The sequence below is a fragment of the Chrysemys picta genome, chromosome 4 (assembly GCF_011386835.1).
Source record: "Chrysemys picta bellii isolate R12L10 chromosome 4, ASM1138683v2, whole genome shotgun sequence".
Classification (NCBI taxonomy): domain Eukaryota; kingdom Metazoa; phylum Chordata; order Testudines; family Emydidae; genus Chrysemys; species Chrysemys picta.
Window position 1 is genome coordinate 13,132,399 of NC_088794.1, and position 13,339 is coordinate 13,145,737.

The window sequence follows — 13,339 nt, forward strand, 5'->3', positions numbered from 1 at the left end:
ATTAGGACTTCGGGGCCCGATGTTGCAGCTGGAACTACAGTCCCCATGAGACATCACGCGGCGCCTGCGCGTTGGCTGCTGGCGCTCGGGCCATTTAAATGTGTGTGAGGGAGACTGTGAAATGGCTGCGCAGGTCGCTGCGGTGCGCGCCGTATCCCGGGGCCCGGAGGAGTCACCCCCGTTACCCTCGGGGGACCGACCCGGCCGGCCCCGGGGTGGCGGCAGGAGGCGGCGGGGACCAGCTGGCGAGGCTGTCGGTGGCAAGCGGGCCAGGCTGAGCCAGCCGCTCCTGGTGGGGCCCAGCCCGGCGGAGCCAATGCCCCCGGCCGCCCTGCCCGGCCTGCCCCCGGCCGCAGCCGCGGGGCTCTTCACCTTCTCTCCCCTCAGCCTACCGCAGGGACCTCCGCAGCAGGAGCGGCACCATCACCACCGCCATCGCCCCGCTGGCGACTCCGAGCCCGGCCAGCCTGCCGGGGCCAAGCCGCACAAGGGGAAGCGGGGGAGCACCGGGGACGGGACAGCCGGGCGGCCCAGCAAGCGAGGTGAGGCGGCGGGCAAGGGTCTGGGGGTCGGCTGCCTCCGGCATGAGGGGCTGGGGGCGTTCAGGAGGGGTATGAAGTGCCCATGGGGCTGTCTCCCCCCCGGCAGCGCCTTCACCCATAAGCCGGGTAGAGCGAGCGTGTGAAACAGCCCAGGCAGGGCTGCCGCGGGCCGCGGCGGACTCGCGGGTTGGCTCCGCTGCTCCAGTCGGTGGGAACCGCGCTTGGCACTTGCCCCCCGTTTGTGAAGCACTCCGGGTGATGCACCGGGTCTGTGAAGTGTCTTCGCCGGCAGCTCTGCAAGTCTGATAAGAGACACACAGGTAGCTCTAGAGGCCGCCCATATTCCACCTCGGCAGCCTTCCTTAGAGCTCCGAAACGGGGGGGACGTAGTTCCTAACTTGCCTCTTGCTGGGCCGGGTGGAAGCGAGCTAGTAGGTGTAAGATTAAAAAGCCTGGTCTCTCGTTGCAATATTCAGTCCTTTAACTGGTGCATGGGCAGTATATGCCAGGGAAAAGTCATCGTTTCAAACCAGATACGTGATCTTATTTAAGGAGACTTAAAATAAAGGACTGTAGTGGCACAATTACCTTTAGACCACTTGTCGCAGCATCACTTCAAGATTGTGTATCTGAACACCGCTTTCCCCAGCAATAGTGGATTCTGCTGACAACCATCTATGAAGTTTTCGTTTCACTATCTTTTTTCGGGGTGGGGGGGCATGGTGGTGTTAGCGCTCTTATTTTGGAGTTAGTCTCTGTGTCGTACTTAGCTTCGGTTAATAAATCACAATATTTAAGGGGAAAGGAAGGCTTTTCTCTGCCTGGAGAAATGGGGATCTAATTACAATTTTACTGTTCAGTGTCCTATTTTCCTAATAGTAGTTAATATAAAACGTACTGCTAGAGATCTTAAACTGAATTTAACTGAATAAATGTACCGTTATTCCTTCTGTGTTTGGATATTGAAGTGTGTATATACTTGAGAATATTGATCATTGGTACTAAATAGTGAGTTCAGACTCCTGTGGCAGATGGACTTAATGTGTACAGAGTACAGGTAGAGTATTGTGATGTTGCCCTTTAAAATTATTCTTAATTACATCCATTGGCAGTTCAGAATATAGATATATTGATACAGATGCTTTCTTCCCATTGTATCTGCACTAATTTGTTGTAGAGTTGCTTATGAGAACTTGTCTACTGATACTCAACTGCTCAAGATAGTTAAGCCCAAAGCAGACTGTGAAGAACTTCAAAAAGATCTCACAAAACTTAGTGATTGGGCAACAAAATGGCAAATTAAATTTCATGTGGATAAATGTAAAAGTAATGCACATTGGGGAAAATTAACCTCAACTATACATACAATATGATGGGGGGGGGGGGGGCTAATTTAGCTACAACTAATCAGGAAAAATATCTTGGCATCATGGTGGATAGGTCTCTGAAGATGCCCACGCAATGTGCAGCAGCAGTCAAAAAAGCAAACCTGATGTTACGAATCATTAAAAAGGGGATAGAGAATAAGACTGAGAATATATTATTGCCCTTGTATAAATCCATGGTACGCCCACGTCTTGAATTCTGCATACAGATGTGGTCTCCTCATCTCAAAAAAAGATATACTGGCATTAGAAAAGGTTCAGAGAAGGGCAACTAAAATGATTAGGGTTTGGGAATGGGTCTCATATGAGGAGAGATTAAAGAGGCTAGGACTTTTCAGCTTGGAAAAGAGGAGACTAAGGGGGAGGATATGATAGAGATATATAAAATCATGAGTGGTGTGGAGAAAGTGAATAAGGAAAAGTTTTTTACTTGTTCCCATAATATAAGAACTAGGGGCCACCAAATGAAATTAATGGGCAGCAGGTTTAAAACAAATAAAAGGAAGTTCTTCTTCACCCAGCGCCCAGTCAACTTGTGGAACTCCTTTCCTGAGGAGTTGTGAAGGCTAGGACTATAACAGGGTTTAAAAGAGAACCTCCATGAATGTATCCAGTTAAGTCCATTCATGGCTATTAGCCAGGATGGGTGAGGAATGGTGTCCCTAGCCTCTGAGAGTGGTGATGGACAGCAGGAGAGAGATCACTTGATCATTACCTGTTAAGTTCACTCCCTCTGGGGCACCTGTCATTTGCCACTGTCGGTAGACCGGATACTGGGCGGCTGGACCTTTGATCTGACCCAGTACGGCCATTCTTATGTTCTTAGGTTATGTTCATTATTTTGTTTATCAAACAAAAAAGAATACTTTCCAAACAGTTGTTTGCAGTAGTGTTGTAGCCATATTGGTTCCAGGATATTAGAGAGACAAGGTTGTTGAGGTAATATCTTTTATTAACTCCAAGGCACATGAGATTTGAATTTGGAAAAATGAAGTTTATATTTTCAGCACTTTTAGATACACTTAATAATGACTTGGTCTAACAGTTTTATTAATCTGTAATGCCCCCAAAAGGTACTTGTTCATGTAAGTCTACACCGCAGGTGGTAGGTGTAATTCCCAGTGTGGGTAGACAGACAGACATGCACTAGCTCAGGTCCAGCTGATGTACTAAAAATAGTGGACATTGGGTGGCCAGTGGCTGGCAAACTTGGGTGACTTGGTGATGGTTTGGACTAGCCACCCAGTACTGCAACGTCCACACTGCTATTTGTAGTGTTCTAGCTTGAGCAGAGCTTGTGGGAATCACCCTGCCCAGCTGCAGTGTACCCTGAGTGGCTTGTGGGAAAACCTACAGGGTTATTCTGAAGTTACTTCCTGCACATCTTTGAACCTTGAATTACACAAGCTCTTTGTTGGATTATTCTAATTCTAGAGTTCTAGAAAGTAAGTAGCAATGACTAATAGATCCATCATTTAGGGTTACTTGCTTATTTAGTGGAGAATAAATATTTCCATTTAGCAGAGCTATCACTGTTTGTCCATGACAAGCTTGACCAAAATAAGTAAAGATTTCCCAGGCAATTAACATCAAGATAGCGATACACTGCGGTAAGCATTCGTTGCTTAAGAAGCCTTACTAGAATATTCCTGTTCTTCAAAGCAAAGATTTTGAAAGCTGGGCAACTGCAAATGAAACTATTACAGCTTTTACAATAATGTTCTTGGACCATACTCTAGTGGGTCCATTTTAGATCATGCATGTAATAAAAGCTTTTACTTGATAAAGTATTTTGGACATTATTAAATGGATACTTGAGTAGTGAAATTATCAAGTTTTATTATATTAAAAACAACATCTTGCTTTTTATCTCTGAAAGCTAATGTAATAAATTCCATATTGTGGGTCTGAGTTCCAGCAGTGGAGCTGAAGCTATCAAGATGTTAGGCTGCAATACTCTATAATGCAAATTAGTCTTCTGCTCAGTTTAGATACTTAATTCTATAGACCGCAAAGTTGAGCATGTATGGAAGTGTGCCTTAGATATCTGAATTTACACAGAATGGTGTATGAACTCTTCTTGAAGCACTTCTAGAGAATTTAATTCATTTAATTCTTTCCCATAATTTTATTTTGGAGATGGAATAATTATGAATAGTATCCAACTATATGAGGCTTATTAATTAAAATTATGATGTGGGAATGTTTAGTTTTAAAACAACTTGGCTGAGTGTGCTTTTCATGTGTGCTGATTGTTTAATACCAGGATACTAGGATGGGATACCTTATAAATTTCTCCTGTGAGATATTTGAGTGATATTTCAGCAGTAAGTATAAAGCAATTTATAATACCAGAAAGAGAAATAAGGGAGGCTTTTACACCATTGTAAAGCAGTAGCAGGTGTTCAGTTTTGGTCTGTAAAGAGATGGCATCAAAATGCATCTTCAGCAGATCTATTTCCTTTCAACCTGGTCATTAAAGACTTGACTTAGATACACAGGATTTTCTTTACTACTTCTGTTAATACTGCAGAAATCTCTGGTGAATTGTGGCTGTGAAACTGACCAGAATCTGAATTTCAAGCTGTGGCTTGGCAAAGCTCAGAGGAGCAGCAGAAAGCAGTCTTTTTGCAGAATCAGGACAACCACACTGCATCCATTCTCACGGGGAATCATAAGGCTAGAAACTTGCCTTTTCTTATATGAAAGTTGAAGTACTGCAGAAATTGGACTTAGTACATCCTGGCAAGAGTGGTTTTTTTTCCTGCTTTGGGAGTGAGGATTTTATATTCCCTGTTCTAGTGTACTGATAAAATAGTTTACCTTCCATCATAAATTTATTTGTGTGATTTGGTCTGGTCTGGTTCAACTTCCTGTTTCCTCCTTTCAGCTGTTCTAAAAGTTCCCTTCACTTTAGGCTGAGTTGATTGACCATCCAAGCTATCTGTTAACACATCTCCCTGAAGCCAATGCATCTTGAAGTGATGTCTAGGTACCTTAGTGTACCCAACTACAAGTTGACATGTTAATAACATTACCATATACACCTCTACTCCAATATAATGCTGTCCTCGGGAGCCAAAAAAACCTTACCGTAAAAGGTTCGGGAAAGACCAAACCTTAGGTGAAACCACGTTATATCGAACTTGCTTTGATCTGCCAGAGTGCGCAGCCCCCCCCCCCCGTCCCCCCCGTCCCCCGGAGCACTGCTTTACTGCGTTATATCCAGATTAGTGTTGTATTGGGTTGTTATATCGGGGTAGAGATGTATTGAACTAGTTAAAGAATCACCAGCAGTGTTTTATTTCCTCTTGACGTCAGGAGCACAGTACCAAAACCTTAATCCACTACTTAACTGCCCCTGGATTCACTGAAGTGTGCAAAGAATTCTCTCCCACTATTAGATGAATGAGCAGTGTTCGCTTAAACTCTTCATTTCAAACTAGACATTCTACATGACTGTCAAGTATTGCCAACAGGCAGGCCTTGTCGAATACCAAATGCATTGTCAATATAATAGTGAAACTCTTTACCATACTGAGCAAAGGTTAAGTGCAGCAGTTAAAATAAGATTAATTTACGGTATCTGATGCTGATAAAGACTGAAAAGAGTTGATGCAATAGTCAATGGAAATTCTTAAATGTGAAACAGAACACTAAGCAAAGGTATATAGCTTATACTCTGTTGTATGAAGTAAATCCCTCTTAGGAGAGCATTTTGCATTCAGGCAATAGTAAAACCCCTAAATATTCAATTGTGTGTGTGTGGTGTGTGTGTGTGGTTTTTTTAAATTAAATGCTAAAATGTGACTTCAGGAGAATGTAGGTGTTTACTTCTCGGTGACTAATAAATAGACTTAGATCTTCCTCATTGATGCAGCACATTTGTTAGCTTGGAATTATCTTACAATTTACGTTGGCTCATTTTGGATTTTTAAATATCTAGTCCCTCTAGGAGCAAAGATTCTTTCTGGCCTTGGAAGACAAGGGTGTTTCAGGCCTGGAAAGCTCCTCTGCTGGACACGCTCCAGGTTGCAGTTTGGGTCTGATATGCTGGACCCATGTGCTTTTAAGCATCCCTTGAACTGGATAGGTTCTGGCACCCTCTTTCTCTGGCATGCTTCTTCCCAGGCATGAACTCTTACCCCTTCATAGAAGTGGGGCCCTGTGGTCCAGTTGCCCTAAGCCCCCAGGACCAGTGCTGACTCCCAGGGTGTCCCAGTTCTGTAGGCACTCCATTTCCCAGAGCTCTCCAATCTTGAGCTCTCTGGCTTACTGTTTACCTCTCCAGGGCCGTGTGCTAGTTGAAGCACATAACACAGAGGCTTTGTAAAAGCACTCTCAACTGTTGAGCATTCTTTGAGCTTGACAGTCTTTAAAGGAGTCCAGGATCCTTCACTCATACTCGTGACTTATCTGGAATGTGGAGTCCCCTCTAACTCCTGCTGCCAGCTTTTTGCCTCTACTTTCTTCTCCCTCTTTCTAAAATGGCCAGTGAGAGACCCATTTTTGAAATCTCCAGTCACAACCCCATCAGCCTCATCAGGTGATCTGTTGCTTAGTTACAAGACTGCCTGGGTAGACTGATGCTTCAGAAAGGTAGCCAGTTATTTGTCCAAGGGAGTTTTTTTCCATGTGACATCAAGGTTTAATTATACTTCATTGCCTGGTGCCACTACCGCTTGGAATCTCAGTCCAGCATGGAGTTAAAAAGACTAAGAAGGCAGACAAGCCCCACATTCAATGTGGAGTTGGAGATTATGAACTCATGTATGTTTTTAACAAAACTACAAACTGGAATTCATATAGCATACATAGATGGATTCTCCATTTCATCACAAAAGTTTTACTTCTCTGAAATTGGAGAAATGCAAAGTATTTGACTCTAGCACCTTCCATCCAGATCTGGATAAAATGTGTCTAATCTTATGACCTCTAAGGTATTATCACCATTTCATTAATGGGCATACTGAAAAACAGCATTCACAAAAAGTGGTGTGTAGCAGATCCAGAAAGAGAACTAGATCTCCTGACTCAGGGTCCTGTGCTTTAGCTACAAAATCATCCTCTAAATCCTGAATAGTGAATTGCACTATCTAATCTGATAAAACACAATCTACACTTCATAGTTTAGTAATTATGTAAACACACTTTCATGACCGTTCCATCTACAAAAAGACCTCAACGGTAGCTGTTCAGTTTTTTGCATGGATTTTTAGAACAAATCTTTATTGAATTATATACTTGAAAGCCTACAGAGTAGTTGGCAGTGTGATCCAGTGGTTATAGTTACAGCTCTGTGGTTTATCTCAGAGGTTACGGAAGTCATGGATTTTGTGACTTTCTGCGCCTTCTGTGGCGGTCAGTGTGGCTGGCTCCAAGGCTTCCCAAGCAGTTGGCTCCAGGGCCAGCTGCTCAGGTGGCCCTGGGGACAGCCACACCAGCTGCTTCTTGAGTAGCTCCACAGTCAGCTTGGGTGGCCCCAGGGGACCAGGGCAGCCAGCCCTGTGGGTGTCTGGAGCAGCAAGCCCCCACAGCAGCAGAGGGTCTCCTCCCTTCTCCCCCCCCCCCCCCCCAATTTAGTCACGGGTATTTTATACTATAAGTCATGGAGAGGTCACGGGCCATGAATTTTTATTTATTGTCCGTGACCTGTCCATGACTCTTACTTAAAAAATACCCATCACTAAATCATAGACTTGACTATAGTAGTGGATTGGGAGTTTAAAACACACACCCTTGATTCTAACAAGTTTGACTCATATTGGATAACACTGAAAATGACACAATCTGTTTTCCCCATCTATAATATTGAAACAAATGTACTTGCTATTTGTAAGATACCATGTAAAAGGTAAGTATAACCAGCAGCGTCACAAAAGACTGATACTTTAAGGATTCAAAAGTAGTTATATAAATTTAATATTAAAAAATTATTCTTTGCTTTGACTGGTTTTACTCATTAAATTGGTATTGTTCTCTTGGTTTTAAAGGACTATAATGCAGGTTTAAAACATCAGTTTCTAGCAATCTACCTAAGAAAAGCTCTAAAATGCTAGAGAATGTAGGCTTCATAAGGTTCTACAGTAATTGTTAAATATTTTGTGTATTGTAAACTTTTCTAAAGTCACTAAGGCAGGACTGTTACAGCTTTAAATTTAGTTTATATGAATTTATAGCCATGGTTTTCCTTCTTGCAGATCATAGTAATAACAGTACATTTTGTTTAGGGGCACTGTTTGTTTTGTTCTATAACTTTCAGTACTGCAAGTGAATTGAGTGGGAATACAAATGAGTTTCAGTGAAGTCCATAAGTTTTGCTGTGTTAAGAATACAAAGCCCTATGCTGCTGTTACCATGGCTAACATATTTTTCATGTGATCTTCCAGTCAGATAACCTTAGCCTGCTGCTAAAATTGTTACGATACATTTAAGCAGCCATCTTGGTTAAGTGGTAATTGCTGTTATGTCCATCGCTGATGTGAAATAACACAAGTCACTCTGATTTCAGACAGTATAATAAATGATCTGTTTTGTGAATTCCCCAAGCTTTATAAAAGTCAGAACTGTTCTGATCTCTCCCTCCATTATACAAACTATATACATCAGGGGTTCTCAAACTGGGGGTTGTGATCCCTCAGGAGGTTGCGAGATTATTACATGGGGGAGGGTGGTCATAGGCTGTCAGCCTCCAACCCCAAACCCCATTTTGCCTCCAGCATTTCTAGTAGTGTTAAATGCCAAAAAAGAGTTTTTAATTTATAAGGGAGGTTGCACTCAGAGGCTTGCTGTGTGAAAGAGGTCACCAATACAAAAGTTGGAGAATTGCTGCTATACATCAAGATGGAGCAAATAGCAATGGTGATGTTTGAACTACTTTGGTGCAATCATACAGGACTTGAATAATTGCTAATTTTTAATTTTGTGCACCAAAAAACCACCACCACCAATGCAGATCATAAAATGGGCAGGAGAAAAAGGAGCCAGCTGTCTACAAGCAGTCCATGAATAGATCATAAGTACGACTAAAATTTTGTCAGACATTTTTAGTAAAAGTCACAGACAGGTCACGGGCAATAGAGAGAAATTCACAGAAGCCCCTGACCTGTCCCTGACTTTGGATAAAAATATCCATGATAAAATGGGAAGGGACTGAGCAGTTGCTGGGAGCTCTGGGGGCCCCCCACCACCTGTGCGGGCTCAGAGCTCCAGGGTCCCCCTCCCCCCTCCCTGGGGAGCTGGGAGTTTGGGGGCCTGCTGCCTCAAGTGGCAGGGTACTTCACAGCTCGCTGCGGGGGGGACCCTGCAGCTCCCAGCCACTGGGGCTGAAGTCATGGCAGTCTTTAGAAGTAATGGATTATGTGACTTCTGTGACCTCCATGACAAAATAGTAGCCTTAATCATCAGTCTCTGCCCTGGTTTAGCTACATCAAACTTCTTGTGTTAACTGTAATAAACAGGCAAATATATCTGGAAGCTTCTGACTGTTTTGTGTAATCTGACATGTCCTCCTCAAAACTGAATCTGAAAACCTAAGAATTCAAAGATCTTGCCAAGTATTATGCCTCTTGTGACACCCATGCATTTTTTTTACAGCCTTATCTCTGAGATTCTCAGGCTTCCAGTGTGGCTGTGGGCAACAACTGCAATTTCTCCTGCTCGCCACAATAGGCAGCTATGGCACCTGACCTGGAGGAGAAAATGGGGGGTGGATGGGTGGTCAGGGATGGGGCTGAGATTAGGTAGAGAATGTGATGGTGTCTGAAGAGGGTTAGGGAGCATTGGGCAGAAAAGGGATGGAGGTGGCTGCTTCTGCAGTTCCCCACATCCTGAGCCCCAGGTTGCTACTGTCTATCTATCACAGCCTTCGTGGGGTATACCAGGCACACTCCCTCCAGTACCAGTTACTCTTTTAGCTCCAGTGTGAAGAGCATGTGTGAAGATCCTAAGGTTAGATCCTGATAACCCATGTGGGAAACAGTATGTGATCATGTAACTAAAGACTATATATTGTTTATGCACAAGTGAAGGGTGAATTGAAGCTGCACAAGTAACATTAATTCTTGCATTCCCTACTTATGTGGTGTTGACTTCACACCCAACATTAAAATTATAAATTAAATCTAGGCACTGTAGGAGCCACTCCTAGGTCAGCACTTAATCTCAGCAGCTCTGAATCATGCCCTTAATGGGAGTCCTTCCATTGACTTTGGATCCGATATTTATTGGCATCCTGGATGCTTTAGGGCATTGCCAGTGAGCTGCACAGCCTTTCATCCGTCTGAATCCAGCAAGTTTAGTAGGGGTTAAAAAAAAAAATCCTGTCTAATTGGCTTTGACCCCTATATGAAATAAATTTGTGTCTCCGTTTCAGTCCTATATCACTTACCACCCTGTTTTTGAACTAACTGGCATTCAGCAGTGAGGCCAAGGACCGTGGGGTAGCAGGGGTACTTCAGTTCCTAGCTTCTGCTCCCCTCCAGCCCCTACACACAACATGGAACATATCCATACAATGGGAATATTAACATCAAAACATAATAACTTGCTGGCAAAATATTATGAAATACCCAACTAGGTTGCTGCTGTGTTCAGAGAAAGGTTTGTTGTATTTTGGACTCGGGTTATTACATTTCAAATGTGCCTTTCTCATATTGAAAGTAGATTACTGAAGTGTATATAAAGCTTTTTTTTTTAAAAAGCATGAGATTATTGTCCTTGTGTAATTTGGGCTCATTTGCAGTTTCTCTACCTTCCTGCCAGATGTTTCCACAAGCTTTTTTGGCTTTGAAGACTTAACTTTAAATAAAGGAAAAAATTACTAAACGGACTAATTTTTGCTCTAAACATTTGTCTTTTTAAATATTACTGCAAACTGCTGTACTAATTCCTTTTTACCACATTAGAATGGTGGTTGTTCTCCTCTCTTCCCCTCATCATACTTCAGTCCTGGCCCCAAATCGGCAAGTTGCTCTGCACAGTATGCCTGCTTGCACACAACCTGCAAGAGTGGGACCTAAATGTTTAACTCTTACCCACACTAGCTTCTTTCACTTATTTGGTTTATATTTTGTGGAGCCACTAGTCTTTTATGGATTGCGATGATTTATTGTCTTAATTGTAAGAGGCACTTAGGAAGCCTCTGATTTTTAAATAAATAGCTAGTTTAAAAAATTCATTTTTTATTAGTTTAATCCAAATTTCTTATAGTTCCTCTTTTTGTCTTGGATTCTTTAAATGTTCCCGTTTCTGATTCTGCCAGACTTTCTTAATTCAAGATTTTTGTATAGTAACTAGATGTTGTTTTTTTAGTGTTTTATGTAATCATATGTGGCTTTGTTACATATATGCCAATCCAAAAGCAAATATGCTAATGTAAAATTAAACCAATGTGAAACCTGCTAATAGTTTTCAGAAGAAGATGGCTTTAGGAAGTGTAGCATTTTTCTTAATTCCTTTTTGGATAAATCTGCTATAACTGTAGAACTCTAATCTTCCCGTTTTTGTTTGTTGCCAGAAGCTCCAGATGAAAATGGCAAAACCCAGCGAGTCGACAGTCTTATTATGAAGAAGATAAAGAAAAAGAAGAAAAAGAAACACCGGGAGGATATGAGAGGGAAACGCCTTAAAATGTACAACAAAGAAGTACAAACAGTTTGTGCCGGACTTACTCGCATCAACAAAGAGATTCTGACTCAAGTACAGAGTGATAACTCGGAAGTGACCAAGGAATCCTTCAGGTATCTGAAGGATGAGCAGCTGTGTCGATTGAATTTGGGAATGCAGGAATATCGGGTACCCCAGGGAGTTCAGACACCATTTATGACTCATCAAGAGCACTCTGTTCGCAGCAGTTTCTTGAAAACGGGCACTAAATTTAGTAACTTTATTCATGAAGAACATCAGTCTAATGGTGGTGCTTTGGTCCTTCATGCCTACATGGATGAACTCTCATTTTTGTCTCCAGTGGAGATGGAGAGATTTGCAGAAGAATTTCTTGCTTTGTCATTCAGTGAAAATGAGAAAAATGCAGCCTACTATGCTTTAGCCATAGTACATGGCGCAGCTGCCTATTTGCCAGACTTCCTGGATTATTTTGCTTTTAATTTCCCCAACACTCCAGTGAAAATGGAAATTCTGGGCAAGAAGGACATAGAAACGACAACTATTTCAAATTTTCACACTCAGGTAATGTAGATGTTCCTAAACATATGAAGATTCAACAATTTTAATGTATTCTCTGGATTTATACTGATGGACAAGAGGTGAGCAAAGTGATAATCCATGGACCTGTGTGTCTTGAAGTCTCTTCTCCCCACCCACTGGGGAAGATGATGGTATTTGTTGTCCCTGGACCGTACTTAGGGGAGCTCCATCATTTGCATTCATGTCTGATTTTAGGACGTTTCTAAAACCTTAATCCCTATTCCAGAGCCTACTGACAAGTACAGAGGTCTCGGTACTAAACCAGCGGTTCTCAAACTTTAGCAACCGGAGGACCCCCATTTTGATTTAAAACTTTCTAGGGACTTCCAAGCCCCTGGCACAGCCCCAGGCCCTGCCCCATTCCATCCCTTCCCCCAAGGCCCCGGCCCTGCCCCTCACTCACTTTCATCAGGCTGGGACAGAGGGTTGGGGTATGGGCACTGGAAGGAGAAAGTTTGGGTGCAGGCTCTAGGCTGGGATTGGGGGTGTGGGGGTGGGGTGGGGTGCAGGCTCCAGCCCAATGGTGCTTACCTCAGGAGGCTCCCAAAAGCAACCAGCACATCTTGGGGGCACTGCCAGAGAGAAGGGAAGACCAGGGGGTCTCTGTGCAGAACAGGGATGTGCTGGCAGCTTCCACGAGTGGCATGTGGCAGGGAGCCTGCCTTAGCCTCACTACACCACTGGACTTTTAGTTCCTAAAATCTCCCGGTTTGGCTTCAGTAGCCTCTGGGAGGGAGGGGGAAGATTTGAGTTGATCAGCAGGGCCTGTGGCCCCTGAGAAGTTCCCTCAGGGACCCCAGTTTGAGAAACACTGTACTAAACTATTCCTTCCCCAGCCTTCCATTTAGTGGATCCTTCTCCCTGTTAAGAAGTCCAGTGCCTGCCTTTGCAATTGTTCCTGGTTTTCACAAGCAGCAGCAACTAAAAATGAGACTTCAGAAGCCTCCCCCGGGCAACATATAGTGGCACTAAAATCAACCAGTCTTGTCCGCTTTAAGCAGCTGCTTGTGAAAAATAAGAACAGTAGCAAAGTCACACATCCATAAGGGATGGAAACTCTTTAAAAACTCCAGAGATGGATTGTTTAGGCCAGGGTGGGCAAACTACAGCCTGCGGGCCACATCTGGCCCACCAGCCAATTTAATCTGGTCCTTGAGCTCCTGCTGGGGAGCAGGGTCAGGGGCTGTGTGTGCATGCTGCAGGTCC

General features: G+C 43.4%; 1 protein-coding gene across 1 annotated transcript in view; it reads left to right on the top strand.

Annotated features, from left to right (window-relative positions):
• Window positions 1-57: 57 nt before the first annotated feature.
• RSBN1 (round spermatid basic protein 1) overlaps window positions 58-13,339 on the top strand; it is a 40,623-nt gene continuing 27,341 nt past the window's right edge. The window contains exons 1-2 of the mRNA XM_008171655.4: window positions 58-542; window positions 11,445-12,115. Of these exons, the coding sequence (XP_008169877.1) occupies window positions 122-542; window positions 11,445-12,115 (1,092 nt within the window). The 5' untranslated portion in view covers window positions 58-121. The remainder of the gene's footprint in view (window positions 543-11,444; window positions 12,116-13,339) is intronic.